This window comes from Erythranthe guttata, chromosome 11 (assembly GCF_056151865.1).
Source record: "Erythranthe guttata isolate IM_541 chromosome 11, IM_541, whole genome shotgun sequence".
In the NCBI taxonomy this organism is placed as follows: domain Eukaryota; kingdom Viridiplantae; phylum Streptophyta; class Magnoliopsida; order Lamiales; family Phrymaceae; genus Erythranthe; species Erythranthe guttata.
This window is the reverse complement of record NC_142543.1, coordinates 4,448,850-4,470,184: the sequence shown is the minus strand read 5'-3', so window position 1 is coordinate 4,470,184 and position 21,335 is coordinate 4,448,850. Positions and strand designations below refer to the sequence as shown.

Below are 21,335 nucleotides of genomic sequence, written 5' to 3'. Positions count from 1 at the left end.
ATCAATTAACGCAAACTCACTTACTCCAACCACTAGATAATCTGTTACATGACGTAAATTAGGAAAATGTCATTTAGTTGAAGAGTGTATGACGTGAAAAACTGGGATTCTAATGTTGCTTCCACAAGTTTATTGCTCAACCAAAGTTAGTTAAAATTTAACTAATTTCTAGTATATTTATTTATTGGAAGATATATCTATCAAATGGCAAATGGCAAATGTGAATATACTTATCTTTATCATGTATAAAAAGTTATCTAGAATTTTCCAAGGTCAAGACCATGAAAAAAAAAGTACTAACTCTTCTTTTTGAAATAATAAAATTTATTGCAAAGAATAAGCTTCCAAAATGGCAAAATAATTGACACTCATAAACAAATTATTTGCTCTTGAAATTATAATGGACCAAGATTCAATATTAAGATATTATTGCATATGAAACTTATTTTTTAAATTGTATATAGTGAATTTCAATTTCGATGCAAGTCTAGTGGGGAAAAAATTATAAAAAACTTAAAAAAAAAAACTGAAAGTAAAAAATAATTATTATATAATGGATTTTGATACCCAAAAAATCATTTTTATTTAAAAAAAAAAAAGAGAAAAGAAAATTTATTTATTTTAAATCAAAATGAAAAAAACGAAAATATATATAAAAAACTAATTTAAAATAAAAAACTGAAAAGAAAAAATAAAATAGAATTATAAGAATATATAATAAACAATGAAATCAAATTCACTAAATATATATGGGTAAATTTTGGTAATCTACATCTAATGATTTTATTATATAAATTTAAAATTTGGGATTATCATAATAAGGAACTTCATGGTTTTTGTCAAATTGCCCTTATATTATATTCTAAGTTGAATTAGAATTATGCTCTAATTAGGATTCAACCACTGATTAATATAAATATTACATCGACCCCATTGTATGTTCCGACGAATCTATTATAGAATTTCGTGCTCTCTACCATATTCTCTGTACTAGCATCTGAGTTGAGCATCGAAGGGGTTTTCATCGGATCAACCTCAGCATTTTATAGGTTTGATCTTCAAGCATCCATCTCTTCGTGGTTGGATCATCCGCTTGCGTGCAAGAAATATAACTCGTGTTCCCGTACAAATCTATCAAGGTAATCTTTTTATACATATATATATATATATATATATATATATATATATATATATATATATATATATATATATATATATAAAAGATGATTTTGTTTTTTCAAATTAAGGTTAAGGTTATGATGCTGCACTGTCAATGCTAAACAATGATAATGATTGACATAATACTAATAGGCCCCGTTTGGTTGCCAAGATAAGCCATGATTAACTAAATAGTTGGACTTAATTTGATGTTTGGTATCCTCAATAACTTGCCGGGTCGACCCGCCAAAATTATATAATCATGGTTTATCTTGTCTTATCTTGGCTTATCTTGCCTTTTAATGAGTTTTTTTTGTTGGACCTTTCAAGCTCCAATAAAATAATTGGGTCTCATTAGATTATTTAATCTTATCTCGGCTAATCTTATCTTGTCAACCAAACGGGGCCATAGTATATAAAAATATTTAACAAAAGAAAAAGTTAACTCATGTTAATAGTAACCATAGTTGAGTTTCCCAATGCCATGCCATGATTAAAAATTAACCACGGTTAGTTAAAATTATCCCCAATTAGATAGATGCCCATATCGTAATTCTCAAGTGTGTGTGTGCGCCTCCTCCTTTAAAAAAAAAAAAAAAAAGAAAAAGAAAAAAACCAAAAAAAGAAAAAAATAGAAAAACAAAGAGCAGCGAAAATCGTCTGCGGAGAATATCTTCTTTTCCCTGAAAAATCAAAATTGGGAGAAATTTTTGGGGGCGAATTGAAAAATAGTAAACTTATTTTCCAGTGATGGAGCTCTGCGATTCAATTGAATAGTGACCATACGTATTTCTCTCGATTAAGGTAGTCCTCTCTCTACCCTACGGTTGTATTCTCTGCTTTATGGTACTGATCATCGTTTTCTAGGGTTTTGTTTTTCCGACAACGATAATGTGATTTAACCTACATGTGAACTCTGTTTTTTTTTTTTTAGCATTTTGATTCAGGCTGCTAATTTCTGAGTTCTGTTAATTCGTTTGGGTTTTGGGCTGCTGTAATTTTGTTTTTAATTAGTTTTTTTTTTTTTTTTTGACGCAATTATGTTTTGCTGGTGTGATGCTTGAACTAATACTTAGCTTGATCAAGATTCAGGCTGAGAAAATATATGTCAGCTAGTGGGTGTTTGTTATTAAACGCCATATTTTTGTTTCACGGTGATTTTCCGATTTTCGGTATTGCTTATATCTATACTGTTTTAATTATTGATTTCACTACTTCAAATTTGCTGATGTTGGATGGAATGACTGTTTTTGCGCTATTTTTGCGTACTCCCGTTTCGAATTATTCGTGTTCTTCTGGTGTTTGGAAGTAGTTCTTGATTATATACCGTTGTCTCGTACGCAGAGGGAAGTGTTTTAGTGAGAGGCGACGTGTAGATGGAGTGCAACAGAGATGAGGCTGTGAGATCGAAAGAAATCGCAGAGACAAAGTTTCTAGCAAAGGACGCCAAAGCTGCGAAAAAATTCGCGCTCAAGGCGCAGAATCTGTATCCCGAACTAGAGGGCATCACCCAAATGGTCATGACTTTCGAGGTATATATTTCCGCCGAAGAGGATAAAACGAACGGAGAATCGAACTGGTACGGCGTGCTTGGTTTGACTCCTCTAGCTGACGACGAGACAATAAGAAAACAGTACCGGAAACTTGCTCTTCTTCTTCACCCCGATAAAAACAGATCTATAGGAGCTGAGGGTGCATTTCAACTCGTTTCTCAAGCGTGGAGTTTGCTTTCGGATAAATCAAAAAGAGCAGCATATGATCTAAGGTACGGTGCGAGGAGAAATCAGAATAATACGAATCAAGGTCCTTCACCGCCTATGCAAAACGGATTTTACAACTTTGCAAACACAGCAGCAACTCCACAGACGAAGGTCCCGAAGGGTAGTAGTAATAATAGTAACAGCAAGAGGCCTCCCTCTTCTGTTCCTCACACATCTCGTAGGAAGGAGCGTCGTACTTTTTGGACAGTGTGTCATAGGTGTAAGATGCAGTACGAGTATCTGAGGATGTATCTCAACCACAATCTTCTCTGCCCGAATTGCCACGAGGCTTATTATGCCGTCGAAATCGATCCCCCATCCACCAAGATTTCCAAACCGACGGATAATTCACAGCAGCGAAAACATACAAAGCATGGATCTGATGCCTCGAGAAATAATAATAACTTCCAGTGGGTTCCTTTCTCCGAATCAACTGGTGCTAAGTCTGCTGCTCAAGCTGCGAATATGGTCCAGCAGGCTTATGATAAAGTCAAAAGGGAGAGGCAGAAGGCACAAGCTGCTGCAAGAAAAGAGGAAGCTTTGCGGAGGAAAAATCTCGCCTCGAAGAGAAGAATGGATGCGGAAAGTTCCGGGCATGCCGATGCTGCCAAGAGGAGAAAAGGGGTCGAAGATTGTGGTACGAACAAAGAGAACAACCTTAAACAGATGAACTGCAAGAGTGGAAATCTTGAACAGGATAATTTGCAGAAAATAAAAAGGAAGGAAGATGGGATACGCCGTTTCGGCGTCAACCATTTCGTGATGGAGAAGGCTCGTGAGGAAATCAACAATAAACTAAAGGAACACAAGGTTCCTGAAAAGATCGAAGAAAATGAATCTGCAAATTTAAAGGATTCGAGTTTGACACGTTGTTCTTTACCCGATCAGAACAAGCTCTGCGAGAAACTTGTTGACCACATGTTATCAGTAGATGTGGAGGATCCCGATTTTCATAATTTTGATGAGGGCAGAACAGAAAAATGTTTCGGGGACAACCAAGTGTGGGCGGTGTACGACGATGTTGACGGAATGCCACGTCACTATGCCATGATCCGAAATGTCATATCTCTAAATCCCTTCAAGGTGAGTATGAGTTGGCTGAGTTCTTTAACGCACGGTAGACTGGGCCATATGAGTTGGTTTCTAACCGGTTCTTCAAAAACATGCGGAGAATTCCGAGTGGACAGGCATGAAATTTGTGACTCGATAGATTGTTTCTCACACAATGTAAGATCGTGGAAAAGCACTTCTAAGACTATTCAAATCTTTCCACGAAAGGGGGATGTGTGGGCTTTGTACAAGAATTGGTCACCCGAGTGGAACGAGCTTACCGAAGATGAAGTAATACACAAATACGAAATGGTCGAAGTACTCGAAGACTACGACGAGGAAATGGGAGCAATCGTGGTTCCACTGGTTAAAGTTGCCGGTTTCAAAGCCGTTTTCCATCAGCATCTCGACCCGAGTGAAATACGACGGATCCCTAAACGGGAAATGTCTCGGTTTTCTCATATGGTGCCTTCTCATTTGCTGACCGGTCAAGAAGGAACAAATTCGCCAAAGGGTTGTCACGAACTTGATCCTGCAGCCACTCCTCTACAGTTTCTTGAAATTATGTCGAATATTGAAGAAATTCAGTTTGTCGAGAGTGATGACGAAGTTGAGTTTGTGAATGCAGTTGATTGTGATGTGAGTACGAAAACCAATACAGTGGAAGTAATTTCTTGATTTCGTAGAAGTGGAGTTTCCTTGGAGAAATTAAGGATAAGGTCAAGGTTAGTAAATTCAAAATCATGGCCCAAATGGAAATCGAAAAAACTTATTTGCTCGTAGCTCATATATATATACGACAATAGCGAAATAATCGATGGTATAGAAGAGAACAGAGTGTTCTCTCCGACACGGGTTTCTGTAAAACAATCGACTCCATGCAAAAGGCAATGCTGGAATTGCCGTTTAACTTGGAGTTGCATGGAAGGAGTACCTTGTGCACGATGGCGACGAAACAGGTATAGAGGCGGGAGAGCTGTATTTACGGACCAGCTTTTGATTTATCCTTTATTTAATTTTTTTTTTTCCGTTTTTTTTTTCCTTCAACTGCCATACTTTTTTGTTATTTATGTTAATTGACATATTGGCTATTGCTTAATCTTTTTATCGTTCGCACATTTGAAGTATTGTCGACGGGATCACTAAATGTACTTAACTGTATCGGTTCGGTTCTCAGTTTTTATTCTCATTTCACATTATTTCCGAACTCGTTAGTTGTTCTTGATTCATTTCGTCCTTTTTTTTCGTGATTGGTTTTGTAGTTTTCGTATTTTTCAACCTTTCGTCATTATATATATGTTTAACCATGATATTGAATCTTCAGTTTAACCATGGTTTGTTACTCTTTGTTATAGGAAACACTAGAAAGTAAATAAATGTATGTATAGTTTTGACTTTTGAGGTATATATGTTCGTCTTAACATGAGTGAGCTGAATTAGAAACGAAAGGGTTAATAAATTTTATATTGATTCATTAAATGCATTGAGTATTTAAGTGCAATTTTTTAAGAAAATGAACTTTGACTTTATGTATTCTTAAATAAATTTATGTAACATCTACACAGTTACTCCATCTGTTTCATGATACCTGTCTTTTTTTGAGAAGTTTGTTTGTTCTATAATATATGTCATTTAAAATTCTAATACTGCATTAATTACATAGTTTTCAATTATACATTTATTTACACATATGAGGGAATTAATGTTGGACTTATTGGATCCTTAGCAATTTATACAATTGGGGATCTCTAGAAAGCTCGTTTTTTGAAACTTTAGAGAGATCAACAACGTTACGACTGTTTTATTTATCACCAGGTAGAGATGAATACTATATGTTCGCGGCAGGAAATTCTCCAACACAATTTCTGCATTAATTAGTAAACAAAGGTATTTAGGTCTATCAATATTTATTTTCTTAAAATTAAGACACATTTATCGAAATTCTTAAAATTAAAACATATTTATTGAGATTCTTAAAATTTGTGCCAAAATGAAAAACAACACCTATTTAGCAACGGATGGAGTAGTATGATGTGCATTCTGTTTCTTAAATTAGTTCTTGGATTAAATCTATGAAATTCCAACAAAAAATATGAGTGGTACTAATTTAATGAAACAATAACATTTAATTGCAAATTTTAACTTTTGTAGCGAATTTCAATAAATACAAATTTTATCGACTTAAATTGGTACAAACAATAATTTCAAGAGATAAAAGAATCATAAAGTGATACCAAAGAAAGAAGATATTGATTAATATTAATTTTTTTTTAATTTCTTTGTGACTTCTAATTTTTTTTGTGGTTTAGGTAATTACGGAGTCAAACAATGGTTTATACCATGCTATATCTGGTGAAATATATCGAGTAAATTTTTACCGTTCATAAACACATAAATACGCACGCACTCAAATCGGTGTGCGTAAATCAATGGAAAAAATCCATCAAGTATAACTTTCACCGGGTGTAGTAAAAAAATAACTCTAAAACAACCATCTTGATTTCTTAGATCATATTTGTATTTATTTTATCTTATTTTCTTCTGTCACCGCTACAAAAATATAGGACCAATCAGTGATTGCCACGTCGGCAGTACACGTGTTTTGACCAAGGCGAGTTCGCCACGGACTCACAACTCACCTCACCTCTACGATTTTAGCGACTATAAATACCCTCAACAGTCATTTCTGCAGAAGAAAATTAGGGAAAAAGAAAAAGAAAAATTAAGAGATCGGTGTGCAAATTGCAATCGCCGTCGCCGGAATTCTCACAACCTACACATCGGCCAAATTTTCCGATACCTATCTCATCGCAACAATGGTAAACTTCCTATTTTGACTCATTTTTACGATTATTTGCCTTTTTACCCCTTTTTTGTTTGCTATGTGAATTTTTATCTTCCCGTTCGAAGTTTTTCAATCTATTTGTAATTTTTGTGGTTGATGATAATATGTTCTTTCTGTTTTTATTTAATTTTTGTGGATCTTCAATGTAGATCTCATAGTAGTATATATTGCTTGTAAAGTTTTTGACGAATTTGATTTTTTTTTTTAAATAGTTATATTTTTAATAGAACATTCTTTAGATTTCGGAAAATTATTGTTGGCTTAATTGGAAGATGGATAAAGAAAATTAGAAGGGGTAAACAACATTTTTTTTTTCATTTTAATTTAATCGGTGGTGATCGATGTAGAAAATGATTATATGAACAATCATAAAGTATTAAACTTTTAATGTTTTATCCCATATAACATAAAAAATAGGATCATATCTACAAAATTTTCAATAATATTACATAAGTTTTTTGGAGATCTTCTATGTTAAAATGATTAAATAATATTTGTATTTTTTATATGTTTCGGAATAAATTTTATGTTAGCATATATGGATATGTATATTGTTAAATATGTTTATGCATTATGATGTGAATCAGGATTAAAAAAAAAGTTATTTAGCGATGTGTGTAATCATAATTTAATGAATGGTAAAAGTTGTGCTCGGTGTTATTTGCCCTTGTCTGCAAAACAGAAGGGGTTGGATTTTCCGAAAACACACCCCTTTCCAGAAACAAGAGGAGGTAAAATACCGTCTCTTTGTTCTTTGTAGAATGCTGATGTCGTATTTCCTCATTGGGTAGAAAGAGGTTTTTCACTTTTTGTATTTTTTTTAGTTGAAGTAATGAAATGCCTTCTCGCGCTTCTTGTTGATCCGATCAAGTATAGAATGGATAATATGATTGAATGGGAAGAACAGTGTTTATTTTATAGTTTGATTTATCATTTCCAATATCTCGAAGAAAACCTCTAAATCCCATTTGAGTAGTGACCTTAGTTATTTACCTTCAATCATTTGGAGAAATCCAATTCACCAAATTCAATTCATTTTTTCCTGTTCTCGTATTGGATATGCTCTTATCAGACAACTTATTTGTGACTTTTATCTGATATTCAGACAACTTCAAGGAGGCTTGCTGACAGGAAGGTTGAGAGGTTTGAGAAGAATATCACCAAGCGAGGTGCTGTTCCCGAGACTACCACAAAGAAGGGAAACGACTTTCCAGTGGGCCCAGTCTTGCTTGGATTTTTCATTTTTGTCGTCATTGGTTCATGTAAGTCTTTCTCCGACATCTTACCCCGTGAATTCATCATCCCATATCATTTTGTTGATTCAACTTGCTTGATTTTGATATTTAATTGCTTATTGACCGTTAAAAAATTTGGGTTTCAGAACCTTAATGTAAGTGTTACTAAAAAAAAACAGAATCTGTGAGGGAGAAGTTGAGTTCGTTACTAAAAGTTATAGAGCTAGTTCATGGAAGTTTAAACAATTGGTACTTGTTTGACAAGTTTCTGGTTTGTGTCTAACTAGCTTTATTTCAATTAATCAATTACAAGTATCTTAACGTTTAGTAATTTGTCTATGCCGGGTCACATGCTTATTTTCACATGTTCTTACTCTTTTTTTCTTGTTGTTTTTCTTTTTCACATGTTCTTACTCTAATTTGTGTCGAACTAGTTTTTTATCTTTTTGGTTTTCAATAAAGGAAGTATTGTATGCTATTTTTTTTGTCCTTAAATGTTTGTGTTGGACTTGAAAAGAAAACATTTACTCAGTTTAAAAAAATGTAGTCGAAGTGGTTTAGATGTTTGGTGGGCTGGATTGTGTTGTTATATATCGAGTCACCTAAATAGTAGCACAAATTTCTTGTTGCCCGTCCGAAGATGTTACAACATTCAATTTGCAGCACTTCCTTTCTGTACTCTTTCTTTATTTTTTTCTCTTCCTTTGAAGTTATTAAGGAAGCCCAGAGATTGATTTTCATCGAAAACCAGCAGCCATCTATCTCCGTTTTTACTTTTACTTTTGTTTTGTTTTGTATATTTTAGGTGTGAATTAATTAACACTCTGTGTTTGTCTCCCTCTCTCTCTCTCTCTATCTATCCACAGCTTTATTCCAGATAATCAGGACAGCAACAAGTGGAGGGATGGCTTGACTTCAGTTCATCTTCTTTCAATATTGGACAGCTACTGTGGTTGTCTTTTATTGATCTTTCATTATGTGTTGTTTTAAGGCAGTAAGCCAAACTTAGAAATCTAGTATCTTACAGTGCAGTTTTGTTGTGAATTTATTTACCGAAACACCCCTCCGTACTCTTTTCTTTCTTCGACAATGAAGTTTGTTTAGACTTTTGAATCGCACATTCCTAGTATAATACAAGTTTATTATTAGTTATTGTAATACTTAATTCTATGTCTGCTCCGCCATTGTGATACGAAAATTAGAGTCGACTTCTCTAGTCTGCTCTACTGTGATAATCATTATTAGTGGTGGTTCGTGAGCCAAAAGACTGAAAAATCACTGCTTGTGTGTGCTTTATATTATATGCTCAATTATTTTTCGGAGTTGGTAAATCGTAATAACAATCGTGTCCTGATGATTATCGCACTCACCGTAACATATAACAATCACTCTGAATTTAACTTTTAAGTTTCAACTGCACAAGCCAGCTTAACTAGAAAGAAAGATGGAACCCATTTAGACAAAAATGTACACTGATTATTTGATTAAAAAGTAGAGCTTACTTAGATAATAATAATATTAATAATAATTAATAATAGATAATACATCCTTCACAAGCCCAGCTAAATAGAAAAACTAGAAGCCATCAACTCGTTCCTGGGAAATACAGATTTAAACATTCCACTATTATACACCATACCCCAAAAAAAAAAAAGAAAAAAAAAAGTCTTTAGTTTTTACCTCCAGATAGTCAGCCACCATACAAAGAAAAAAAAAATCGATCGGCAGACGCGTAAAAAGACTTTTTAAGCCAAGGCGGTCAAACAAGGATGAAAGGCGGTGCCGCATGCAATCCACTGCCTCTTCCTCCCGCGCGGGAGCACACACCCCGGCACTTTCAGCCACTCGCCGCTCTCCAAATCATAAGTAACCAACCGATTCATCTGCCTCGATCTCAAAGACAGCATCAGCAAACCCTTATTACCCAGGCAATTCATTCTAACGTGCTTCCCGTAAAACTCCAAGCACCATACGTTTGGCATTCTGTCGACCTCCTTCCACAGCATAGTCATCCTCTGCAGCTCCCATATGCACACGCACGTCGCCGCATTCTTCGTCACCAGCCCCACCATCACCACCCTGCCGCCGCCCCCCTCCGCCAGCACCTGGTCAGTCACGTGCGGCGGCACCGGAATCACATCCTGCCCCCAAACCCCATTCTCCATATCGTAGGATAGTATTCCTTCCGGGTCCGAACGCATCAAGTAGACCGTTTTACCGACCGACACCACCTGCGACCGGAAGTTGATCGAAAGCGGAATCTTGATATTCCCCGGAATATTCCCGGGCCGGCCCCACATGTTCTTTTCCGAGTCGTAGACTTCGTACTCGCCGTCGCAGCCAACCCAGAGAATCTTGTACGCTGACGTGGCCGATTTTGTCATACCGACAGCCACGCGTGACCAGACTTTGACGGACCTAGGTGGCAGCTCCTTGAACGACCTGGTTAGAGGGTTGCAGACATAGAAGCTTCGGTGGCCGATGTCGAGGAAGCAGATGAGGCCGCCGGCAGATGCCACGGGCAAGACGATCTGCTTAGTTGGCAGAGCGGGGACCGTTGGATGGTGCCATTTGTTGGACGATGGATCGTACATTGCTCCTGTGTTGACGTTCTCGTGGGTGATTGTGTAGAACCATGGTTGACTCTGTTTGACTCGAGAGCATTGGTTGGAGAAGCTCTGGGAATTGAGCAATGAGTTCCAGGTTCGGCAAACGGAGCGGAAGCGGAAGAATGCTGCGATTGGGAGTCTTGCTATTACGGCTTCAAAGAGGTCTTGTGGGAATTCTTGCCAGATTTGCTGTTCCATGTTGTCGTCTGAGTTTGAGGTTGTAGTAAGAGTGGTTTTCCCTCGGCCCTTTCGAGCTTTCTTTGTAGGCGGAGGTTTTCCGGGTTCGAGCATTTTCAGGTTTTCGGATTTACCGGCGGTCATTATTATGTTGTAGCAGCTGTCTTGTAAGGAACTACCTTCGAGATTAAAATAACACCATCTGCAGAATCACACCGAGTATATTTAGATAAATGGGAATTCAAAACGATAAGGGACAAAGAACATTATTCTTGAAACTAAGTCTCGTCGACAAATTAATCCTTCAATAGAGCAATGGAAGTTGTTCAAGAATAACACTTTTATTTGTAAAACACCATATTTATCAAATAAGACGTTTTGAGAAATACCGTTTGTAAATTTATTTAGTTGGCTTTAGATTCAATTGCGTACAGACAAAGAACAATTCGTATATGAGCAGTTAAGTCATTAAACAAAGTGACGATATATCAAAGTCTTCAATTCCAACACCACACACTTCGCTTATGGTTTTTAACCCGTGACGATAAACTCAATTCCCGAGGTACTCACTGAGAAAAGTAAAGATGGAGGCTTTCCTATCTTGAAGAAACTAGGCTACTGCCCTAGTGGCTGTTGAGTAATGTCGAAATGAAATTCATTTAGTAATTATAAGTCGGCAGAGATTATTTTAAATTGTAATGAGAAATAGAGGAACGAAAATATTCGAATCCACAGAGGTTCTAATTGCTAGTTTCGACAAAAAAGGATAAGCACGTACCAATTTTAACAGCATAAGAGCATTCTCTCTACAATCTTATTCCGTACATATAGTGTGTGTTTGTGTGTCTCGTCGTATGTATGTGTGCGTGTAATTCAACTTTCAATCACTCGCTCTATAATCTTAAAATCCGACAAGAATTTGACACAATCATGAAAACCAACAAGATTTTAACCAAAGTGCTCTAAAGGGAGAGAGAGAGAGAGAATCTTCAATACAAATCTCACCGATTTCTTATACAGCAGAAATATTCGAAACTATTCGAATTAAAATGTTAATTTATATCTCATCAAAACGAATATCCCGGCAGGCGTCAGAACATTTTCAACTCGACAACTAGCACAAAAATAATCATGCTGAACTATCTATAAATTACAGCAGCTCCTCTTGTAATACACTAGAACAATTCCAATACAGCGTGCAATTAACTAATTCGTTTCATATAGCTTCGTGTTTTTTTCTTCTCTACGACTTAAAAATTGATAAATTAATGAATGTTGATGTATGCGCGCGAAGAAGAACAAACAGCTTATTCCCAAGTATCCAGACAATGCAGAACCAGATATACTAAATGTACCCCCAGATCAATGTGCCATGAAAGAATGCGAATAAAACGAAAAATAAGACCTCGACAAATGAAAGTCTTTCGAGTCTCGTGTTCTCTCCATACGCACACGGAAAAAGTACGAAAGAAAGGAAAAGGTAGAATATAAAAGCTATGAACCTAATTCAATTATATTTCAGTGTATAAAAATTACACGCTTACACATGCATTTCAAGATTCACGCAGATACTACGGATTTCAGTGGGGGGTTAACCCAAAAGAAGTGATCCGTCAAAATCACATACCGTACTAAAAAGAGCAATCTCGAAAAGAAATCCTCAAATTCTTCTTGATTATAAACAATCTATAAGGATTTCTATCCTGGACGACTCGAAATATTGTGAAGTATTCACAAATGAAGCAACGAAAATAAGTCATATTCTAGCTTTCTTAGTCGACTCCAAATAATTGAATCCACATCGTTCAACATGGTTTTGACACTTCATTTAATTTGCTCAACTGCTCTCATATCGACACCGAGATGGCATGCATTTCTATCCGTAACATCGATTTTGTAAGCATAAGTCATGACAGTTTACATTATAAAGCTTACAATCATTAGATTCTCGCACCTTATTTCGGGCATCCTAAATTTGAATGGCCTCTAAAATTGGGAAAAAGTCGGGTTAAACCATTGACAAAATAAACTAAAATACCCAAACAATTCTTATTTTAGTGACCCAAAACTCGTCCCGATTTCACAAAACAATACACAAACTCAAAGATTCAATCTTTCAGTCGACACCGAATCAAAGTATCAGCTTTTATACCCCAAAAAAACACTCTCCATTCGTATTTTTTCGAAAACCAATAAACCCAGAACAACTACAAAAAAAATCAGAAGCCACCAAAAAAAAAATTGTCAAAAAATTAACTGGAAAACCCTAGTCCAGATGGTGATAAATTAACCAATTAATTAATTAATTAAAAGATTAAAAAATATATACATAAATAAAACATTCTAAAATCAGAACCACCATATGCGCAGTAACGAAAGCTTCAATTGAAAAAACAAATCGAAATTAAAAAAAAAAAAACAAAAATTGAGAGACCTGAGAGGTAGCAGCTGTTCTGATGAGGGTTGTTGCGGTTGAGGTTGAAATTGGATGAAGTAATTGGAAGGAACCGTAGGAGGAGGAGAACCGTAGAGTTCAAGAACCTCTTGCAATTGTCCAATAAGTTGCCTTAACATGGCCACCCCTTCCATCATTCACTCCATAACTACTATACTCACCCCCTCCCCCAAACCCCTCTCTCTCATTTTATTTTTTCTCTCTCTATATCTAAAGGTTGTACGTATCTGTTTTAGTGTGTGTGTGTAGTAGTGTGTGTTGGTGGTGTGATGGAGAGAGGGGGGTTTTGTTTGTGTTTGTTTGTGTTGTTGAATTTGGGTTATTTGTTGTTTAATTAATTTAAGCCATTCCGGTATTTACACGTCACCATGCCCATACGATTTGATGAGTAGTATTGACCTTGTACGCATATATATACTTTTTTCATCCTCCTACTCGATTGATTTTTTTTTCCTCTATTTCTTTCCCAAATTACCCTTCTCATTTTCTTTTTTTTTTCTTTTTTTTTTAAATGGCCTTTTTGAGTTTTAGGTAGAGAAGAAAATAGTAGGGAACGGATCGGAATCGACTTCTTCGGAATTTTTTCGATTTTTTTCGGACGTAAAAACCCACTTCCAATTTCAATTTGAAAAAAAAAATATCAAACTCTAGAGATCCATTCCAATTCAAAAAGTTTTGGAATTTCGAAATTTCCAAATATTACACAACTTTTGAAAATTTCGGAAAGTTCTGAATTTTTGGAAATTACATAAATTATCAAAAAACAAGTATTTTATATATAAAAAAAAAAAAAAACAATACCAATGACTCACTGTAAATTTAAGAGAAGTTAAACCATTTTGAAAATTCTTAGATTTTTTGTTGGCTAGCTCATTTTATCTTTGAAATTAACTGCAATGTTTTGACCAATCCGGCAACTTTGTGTATATATTGTCTGAAAATTCTCACGAGTCACAAATCGTCATTTGGGTACCTCTAGGGGTTTAAACTCTTGCTGCACATCCTACATGCAATCGTGTTTTCCCTACGTTATTGGCTAGATTAGGTTTTTGCTTTTTGCTTGTAGTTTTATCTTTTTTTACTCGAGACGAGTAAAGACCTATGTTTGAGGATGTGATAAGAGTTCTTCGCACAATTTTCACTTATCGAATCTTCGAGTTTTGATCTTTGTTCATCCGAGTTTTCGGATTTATTTGTATATATTATACCTTTAGTGTTTTATTTCAGTTTTAGGTATAGATAAGCCATTATTGTTAATTCAAAGCAATTTTAAAGTGAAATCGATTTTCAAGCCAAAAGGTGGCCAAGAAGGCCACCTTGATCGCGGTCCACAATTCTTGATCGCGATTTAGGGTTTATTTCAAAAGACAAGTGATCAAGACCAACACACCTGATCGCGATCTGAGGAGCAAGACAAAGAGTTTGATTCAAGACCCAGATTACTATCTCATTTCTTGATTGCGATCTGGGAGAAAATTAGAGGATTCAACCTCCTATCTGGATCGCGATCCACACATTTCTTACCGCGATTTGGCAAGGCGGTTACCAGTTTCTTGAGGTCACCAGATCACAATTCAAGATGCCAAAATCGCAATATGGGCACAAATTTCGAGGCCATATATTTTAGTTACAAAGTTTCTTTAAGAAGTTTTTAAAACTATTGTAAATAAAAGAGTCTATTCATTTGAACGTTTTTTTTCGACTTTACTTCATTTTCAAGTTCTTTGCGAGAAGTTTCAACATGGATTTCGGCTCTGGTTTTTCTTAGGCTTTTTCCTTACAAATAGTTTATGATTTCTTGTCTTCTTCCTTTTGACGCTATGTTTCGAACTAATTATGTTTTCTTCTACGAAAATAAAACCTTGTATATGTTGATTTCGATTTCCAAATTTGTTATCTATTTGCCTCGTCTAAATTCCGTTCATGTTTTCCTATACAAAATGCTTCCGATTGATTAAACACCTGTGAGATTGATGTTAAGAATGAGCTCGAGAGAGGATTTCTTGAATTTGAGAAATACAGCTTGGGTTGTGAAAACTGAAGCATGATATACCTGGGGTAGCCCTAAAGGACTTGGCATTAAATATTGGATTTGTGGGTAGACTCTAGCAACTTGCATTATATACCAGGTTTGTAGTTCGTCTTTGATAGTATATTGGTGGGTTTTTTGCTGTAAGCTTTTTTTACAAATAGAAGCCTTCCCATTAAATTTGTGATTGTTACATTTACAATTATTTGTATTTTCATGTTTACGATCATTATTTTGTTTCAGTTATTAGTGTTAATCACAACTCCATCCAATTACGATCAGTTAGATAATATAATTAGATTACTCGACATCATAATTTATAGGTTCTTCTGGATCAATATTTGAAATTCATTATTTTGCAAAACGCAATGTCGTACACTTACGATTATTTGTACATAGGTTTTACGTGTATCAGTAATATTATTTACTAAAGATTTGGTGAAGGGTATAGATAAAATTTTAAAAAAGTCACCCTCAAGGGAGGTGGTGTAATACTGTAATTCACCCTTTATTTTTACTATCACAAACTTCCTTAGTCTTAAAAGATCATATTTTAAGAGACAACACACTTAAATACGTAATTAAAAGATATCAAATTTTATCATTTTCTTTGATTAATTTTTTTTTAATATTTTATCGTTATAGAATTTTAAGGAATGCTATCATTAAATTAATGTAGTTCATTACAGTATTGAACATAATCAATTAACATAATATACATTATTATTGAATAATTTAAAGACATACTATTTTTTTGCATTTTTTGTAATATTTACGTTTATTTATAGTTAATTTGTATGATTTTGCAAGCTCAATCACAATATTAATTTTATGTAGATTTTTAGAGTATTTATTTATTTGACAAGTAAAATTAAATAAAAAAATGAAAAAATATATATTTGAAGCTGAAAATATTGAAAGGGATATCTTACGTATTAAATTTATTGTAAATTAAAAAAAATTAAGCCTGTAAGGAGGACATTGTTGGATGAAAATAAATTTTGGCGGTTTTCAGTAGTTATGGATACCTCAGAGGTTTGTTTGGTAATTCGACCATATTCTAGGGGGTTTAGGGAAATTGGTAGTTTGTTTTATTTGACTTAAGAGTATTATCCGGTTCCTTCGACCCTACACCCGGTGAAAAACACCGGGTGGGTCTTCTGCTGTCACGTGTCCATTTTTTTTTATTTTTCTAAAACCCTTAAAGGTAAACCCTAGCGGGGAATATATTATAAAATACAAAAAAAAAAAACACGTGGCAGCAGAAGACCCACCCGGTATTTATCACCGGGTGTAGGGTCGAACAAATCGTATTATCCTTATTACACATTTTTTCTGTAATTAATTTAGCAACCATTAATCAAAATGTATGTGGTAATTATGATTACTTGATGGTTTTTGACATTTTGTTAGTTAGAGCAACTCCAACCCATTGTTATCAAATGGGATTATCAAATAGTCATTTGATAACTAGGATTATACTTTGATATCTCTATACAACTATTGTACTCCAACTACAAGTATCAAAAAATCGATTATCAGACAAATTTATGATTATTTATATATTATTTATTTTTTTAATCCATTTTTAAATAACAATACAAACCGATCTTTCAGGTAAACTATCCTCAAATCAATATTAATCAAGTTTTTACCTTTTCAAAACCGAAAAAAAAAATTATATATACATTTAGATTCTTTTTTTCCGTGGAACTATGTTGAAGCTGTAGAGAAAACAAAAATCTGTTGAGATGTTTTTGAGATTTTAGTGGAAATTTGTTGAAGGCGTAGAGAATTTAATTTTATTTTGTTGAGATTTTTACGTAAAGAAAAGAAAACTCAATTTTGTTGAGGTTTTTCTTTTTCCACGTGCTCCTAGTTTTTAGGAGAATATTTGATAATTATTTATTTGGGATGTATTTTTACTTCTCCATGAATGAGTTATCAAAATAGAACTCTATTTTAATAACCCCATTGGAGGAGAGAATTTTTAAACTTGGGGAGTCCGATTTGATAACCCATTTAATAACTCGTTAGAGTTGCTCTTAGAGCAACTCCAACCCATAAATATCAAAATGAATTATCAAATATTTATTTGATATTTTATATTTTACTTTGATAACTAAATAAATTTATTTGCTCCAACCATAGTTATCAAATAGTTCATAATTAAAAATAAATAATGTGATTATATATTTTAATTAACACATGTCATTTTCTAATTGGTTATTAAGGTGGTTAAGTTATGTAACTTCCAATTGGTATTATTTCTTCCGGATGTATTTTTACATCCCAAAAATTAAAATATCAAAATAGAAACTCATTTGATAACTCCATTGGAGTGAAAAATTTCTAATTTCAATTATCAAAATGGTAGTTAAGGGTTTTGATACCCCATTTAATAACGCCATTGGAGTTGCTCTTAGAGCAACTCCAATGGAAAATATCAAAATTGAATTATCAAATACTCATTTGATAATTAAGATAATATTTTAATATTCATTTATAGTTTATCTACTCCAACCATGATTATCAAAATTAATAATCAATTGGAAGTTTTTTAGTGGTTTTATTTGCATTTGCCACGTGTCATTTTCTAATTGGACGTTTAGGTGGTTAATTTTTTGATAACTCAATTTCCAGGATCTATTTTTACATACAAAGAGGTAAAATATCAAAATACTTACCCATTTTGATACCCCCATTGGAGTAAAAAAAATTAATTTTGGGATATCAAAAAAGTGGTTTATGGGTTTGATAATCCATTTGATACTCCCATTGGAGTTGCTCTTAGACTTCAGTTTTAGGGAAGGATTTTAGTAATTTACCCTTGAAATATTCACATTTAAATTAATTATTATTTATTATTAATTGGAAATGTATTATGAAATAATAATTATTAATGGAAAATATATATCTTCCGTGTATCGCAGCGGTGAAATTACTAGTTATACATATAAACTGCAGACTTGAGGTTTGAATTATTATAGACCATATGTTTATAAAATATGATGCATCCATAGTTTATTTATTATTTTTTTTCCTATATAAATTCTCTTTGAGTGTTTTTCTATACGCTATTCTATGTAGTATATTTTAATTGAATATTTTCTAAATATAATATAGTATTATATTATTAATATATTTACCACTAAAAGTACCGAATATTTGGTGCACGGTTTGGTAGTATTATCAATTAGCTTCAAGGGAAGCCAACCTACATTTTCACCAACTCTCTTAAGTGTCCAATTATTTAATCATTCTATACAATAAAAAATGCTCAAACTAGCTAACATTTTTTATGACCTAAGTCTAACGAATCTAAAGGGCAAATTACGCCACCACCGACCTGAAATAAGGCTAAATTACCAAGAAAAAAAAAACCTTATGTTTAGGCAATTACAATTACCCCTCAATTATTATTTTTTTACGAGAAAAACATCTGATTCAGTAAAACAATTTGACATTGTAGGGATGAACATGTAAGACAGACAATACATAGTCGATGGTAATAGTTGTAAGTTGGAACTACCCAAATAAGAGGGATTTTTTTCTTCATAATTTGACATTACCATAAGGGGTGGTCGTAATTTGCCATACATAAGTAAATATCAATATGTACACCACTAAATCCAATTTCAATTTCACCCAATGGTAATAAAAAATTAAAAAAAAAAATAAAAAAAAAAAAAAAAGGTTTATTGGGGTGAGTTATTGAGTATGTTTGAAATTCAATATATAAATTGGTTTTTTGCCAACCTTCTATTTATATCAAAGCAAATTATATCCAACTTTATGAAGCTAGTAGACAAATGTATATTTATTGTGCAATAGATTTTGTCAGGGAGAAAATGATGGATCATGGACAACACAACAGAGTCCCAAAAACAAAGAATGAATGCAAACATGTGATTAGCACATAAATCTTTATAATGGACCCTCCGTTTGGCAGCTACCATAATTAAGTGAACTCATTTTTTCGATTTTCATTTAATACGTATATATATACAGTTAAACCTCTATAAACTAATACAGTCGGAACTAGTAAATTTCTATTAATTTAATAAAATATTATATTATCGAACTAATAATTTAGTAGGTTTTCACCGAGCCGGAACCAGAAAAACTATTATTTAAGCGAATTTATCAAATTATCGAGTATTAATTTATCGAGGTTCTACCGTATATATTTATATACGTATAATTAACCATTTATGTTGGGAGTGGTAAATCAAACAGTAAACTTTATACTATATTCGATGAAATTTATATCAGATGGATCAAAATGAGTGTGCATATTTATGTGGGAAAGATTAAATCGTGGAAAAATCAAAACGATAGTGTATCTTTATGTAGGAAAAGATTATTCAGTGAAGTTTATCTGGTACTAACGTGGAATAAATCGGGCAAAAACGTAACCAATACAAATTGGTGCTTTGTGAATGGAATTTGTTCGGTGTCTTGAGAGACGGTATGTATCCATCGTAAAATGTAAATCGTCATGATTATTTTAGTAATATTTTTTTCAAGAATTATGATCTTATAGAAGATTTGATATACTATATATAATTTAATTTGATAATGTTCAAATTATATTGTTGTCTAATTCGAGTTAAAATACGGTGTAAAATAATTTAGAGAAAAAGTGGGGGAAAAAAGACTAAAACAAGGGAAAAGCTATTTGCTCAAAAGAAAGGGATAAGCAAAGGAAAACACGGACGTCGGACGTCGCGGTCGATCTTCCTCTCACAGACGGGTGTTGTTGTCCGATGTCGCATCCGCGCGTCATTACATCAAGATATTCATTTTTATTTTTCTTAAAAATTAAACATAATTTTGTGATTTCGATATTTTTTCTAATTAAATTCTCCTTTACATTTTCCTGCTGTTCATTTTGAAATCCACGATCCAAACATAGCCTCTCAATCATTCAATCAAAAATAATAATAATAATTAAATGACATTTCATCCCAAGTCGACTAAATAATAAAAGTTCTCACATTTTCAACTATAAACATTTCACAATCTTGCTTATTTTAAGGTATATATGCCCAGTATAACATACTTATTTATTGTGTTTAAGCACTAAATTCTATCAGCACGCAATATTTGACTTGATCGTCGGAGGATAATCGTCCGACAGTATCACTCGGTGTATTATTGTACTGTAGGTGAGATAAAAAATGAAAACCAAACTTTTCGACATAAGGGGAAAGAATATTTGTTGGTCACTCAACTATCTTGAATTATTCTTGCTTTCTTTCACCTTTTAATTTTATGGGCTAAAATGCCCAAAAAAGGTGTTCTCGAGGGTAGAAACGTAATTGAAGCAAGAAGAATTTTTTTTCTTTGCCTTACAATGATTCCCCTCGGCCTCGAGGAAATTGATGGCTATTTTCTGGTCCAGTCCAGCCTTTATTGGTCAAGGTAGAGAAATTTTAGAATCATCTTTTCCAATTCCTATCAACGGCCATGATTTTTCCTAGATAAACATCCAACGGTTCAGATTGCTTCTCACTTGGCTCTTTTTTTCTCCCTTCTTTCCACGCAAATGATATGATTATGCCCCCACTTTTCTCGCGTCCAACTATTCATTTTAGTTGAAAATATTTAAGTTTTTCATTATTATATAGTTCTATATTCTTTTTTTTCTTTCCTTTTCACTAATTTTTTGGATAAATTACAATCGCACCCTAAGGTAAGGTCTATTTAAAAATAAACCCCTAATTTTTTTTCGTAACTACATCCACCCCGACAATTTAGTAGATTTCTTACAATTAACACCAATTTGTAGGGGGTGTGGATGTTAGAAATTTATAAAGTTCGGGGGGTTAGATGTAATTTCGAAAATATGAGGAATTTTTAAAAAATATACATTATCTTAGGGAGGTGGTTATAATTTACCCTTACTTTTATAATAGATGATGAAATGTATTCGATATAATTTTATCCTTTACAGTTTTTCAATAATCATTAACTCTCTATTAATTATCATAATTTATTATTAGTTTTATTAT

The 21,335-nt window shown here is 33.6% G+C and overlaps 3 protein-coding genes across 3 annotated transcripts; 2 read left to right on the top strand and 1 right to left on the bottom strand.

The window, feature by feature from the left end:
* Positions 1 to 1,704: 1,704 nt before the first annotated feature.
* On the top strand, positions 1,705 to 5,175 carry LOC105962385 (DNAJ heat shock N-terminal domain-containing protein). The gene is made up of 2 exons (XM_012986687.2): positions 1,705 to 1,962; positions 2,503 to 5,175. The coding sequence occupies exon 2, from the start codon at positions 2,535 to 2,537 to the stop codon at positions 4,644 to 4,646; it is 2,112 nt and encodes a 703-aa protein (XP_012842141.1). The 5' UTR covers positions 1,705 to 1,962; positions 2,503 to 2,534; the 3' UTR covers positions 4,647 to 5,175.
* A 1,470-nt stretch (positions 5,176 to 6,645) lies between these two features.
* On the top strand, positions 6,646 to 9,206 carry LOC105962384 (Ribosome associated membrane protein RAMP4). The gene is made up of 3 exons (XM_012986686.2): positions 6,646 to 6,787; positions 7,919 to 8,075; positions 8,915 to 9,206. The coding sequence occupies exons 1-3, from the start codon at positions 6,785 to 6,787 to the stop codon at positions 8,959 to 8,961; spliced, it is 207 nt and encodes a 68-aa protein (XP_012842140.1). The 5' UTR covers positions 6,646 to 6,784; the 3' UTR covers positions 8,962 to 9,206.
* A 340-nt stretch (positions 9,207 to 9,546) lies between these two features.
* Positions 9,547 to 13,665, bottom strand: LCR (Galactose oxidase/kelch repeat superfamily protein). The gene is made up of 2 exons (XM_012986685.2): positions 13,269 to 13,665; positions 9,547 to 11,036 (listed from the first exon to the last, which is right to left on the bottom strand). Exons 1-2 carry the CDS (start codon positions 13,424 to 13,426, stop codon positions 9,794 to 9,796), a joined length of 1,401 nt encoding a protein of 466 aa, XP_012842139.1. The 5' UTR covers positions 13,427 to 13,665; the 3' UTR covers positions 9,547 to 9,793.
* Between the last annotated feature and the right edge of the window lie 7,670 nt (positions 13,666 to 21,335).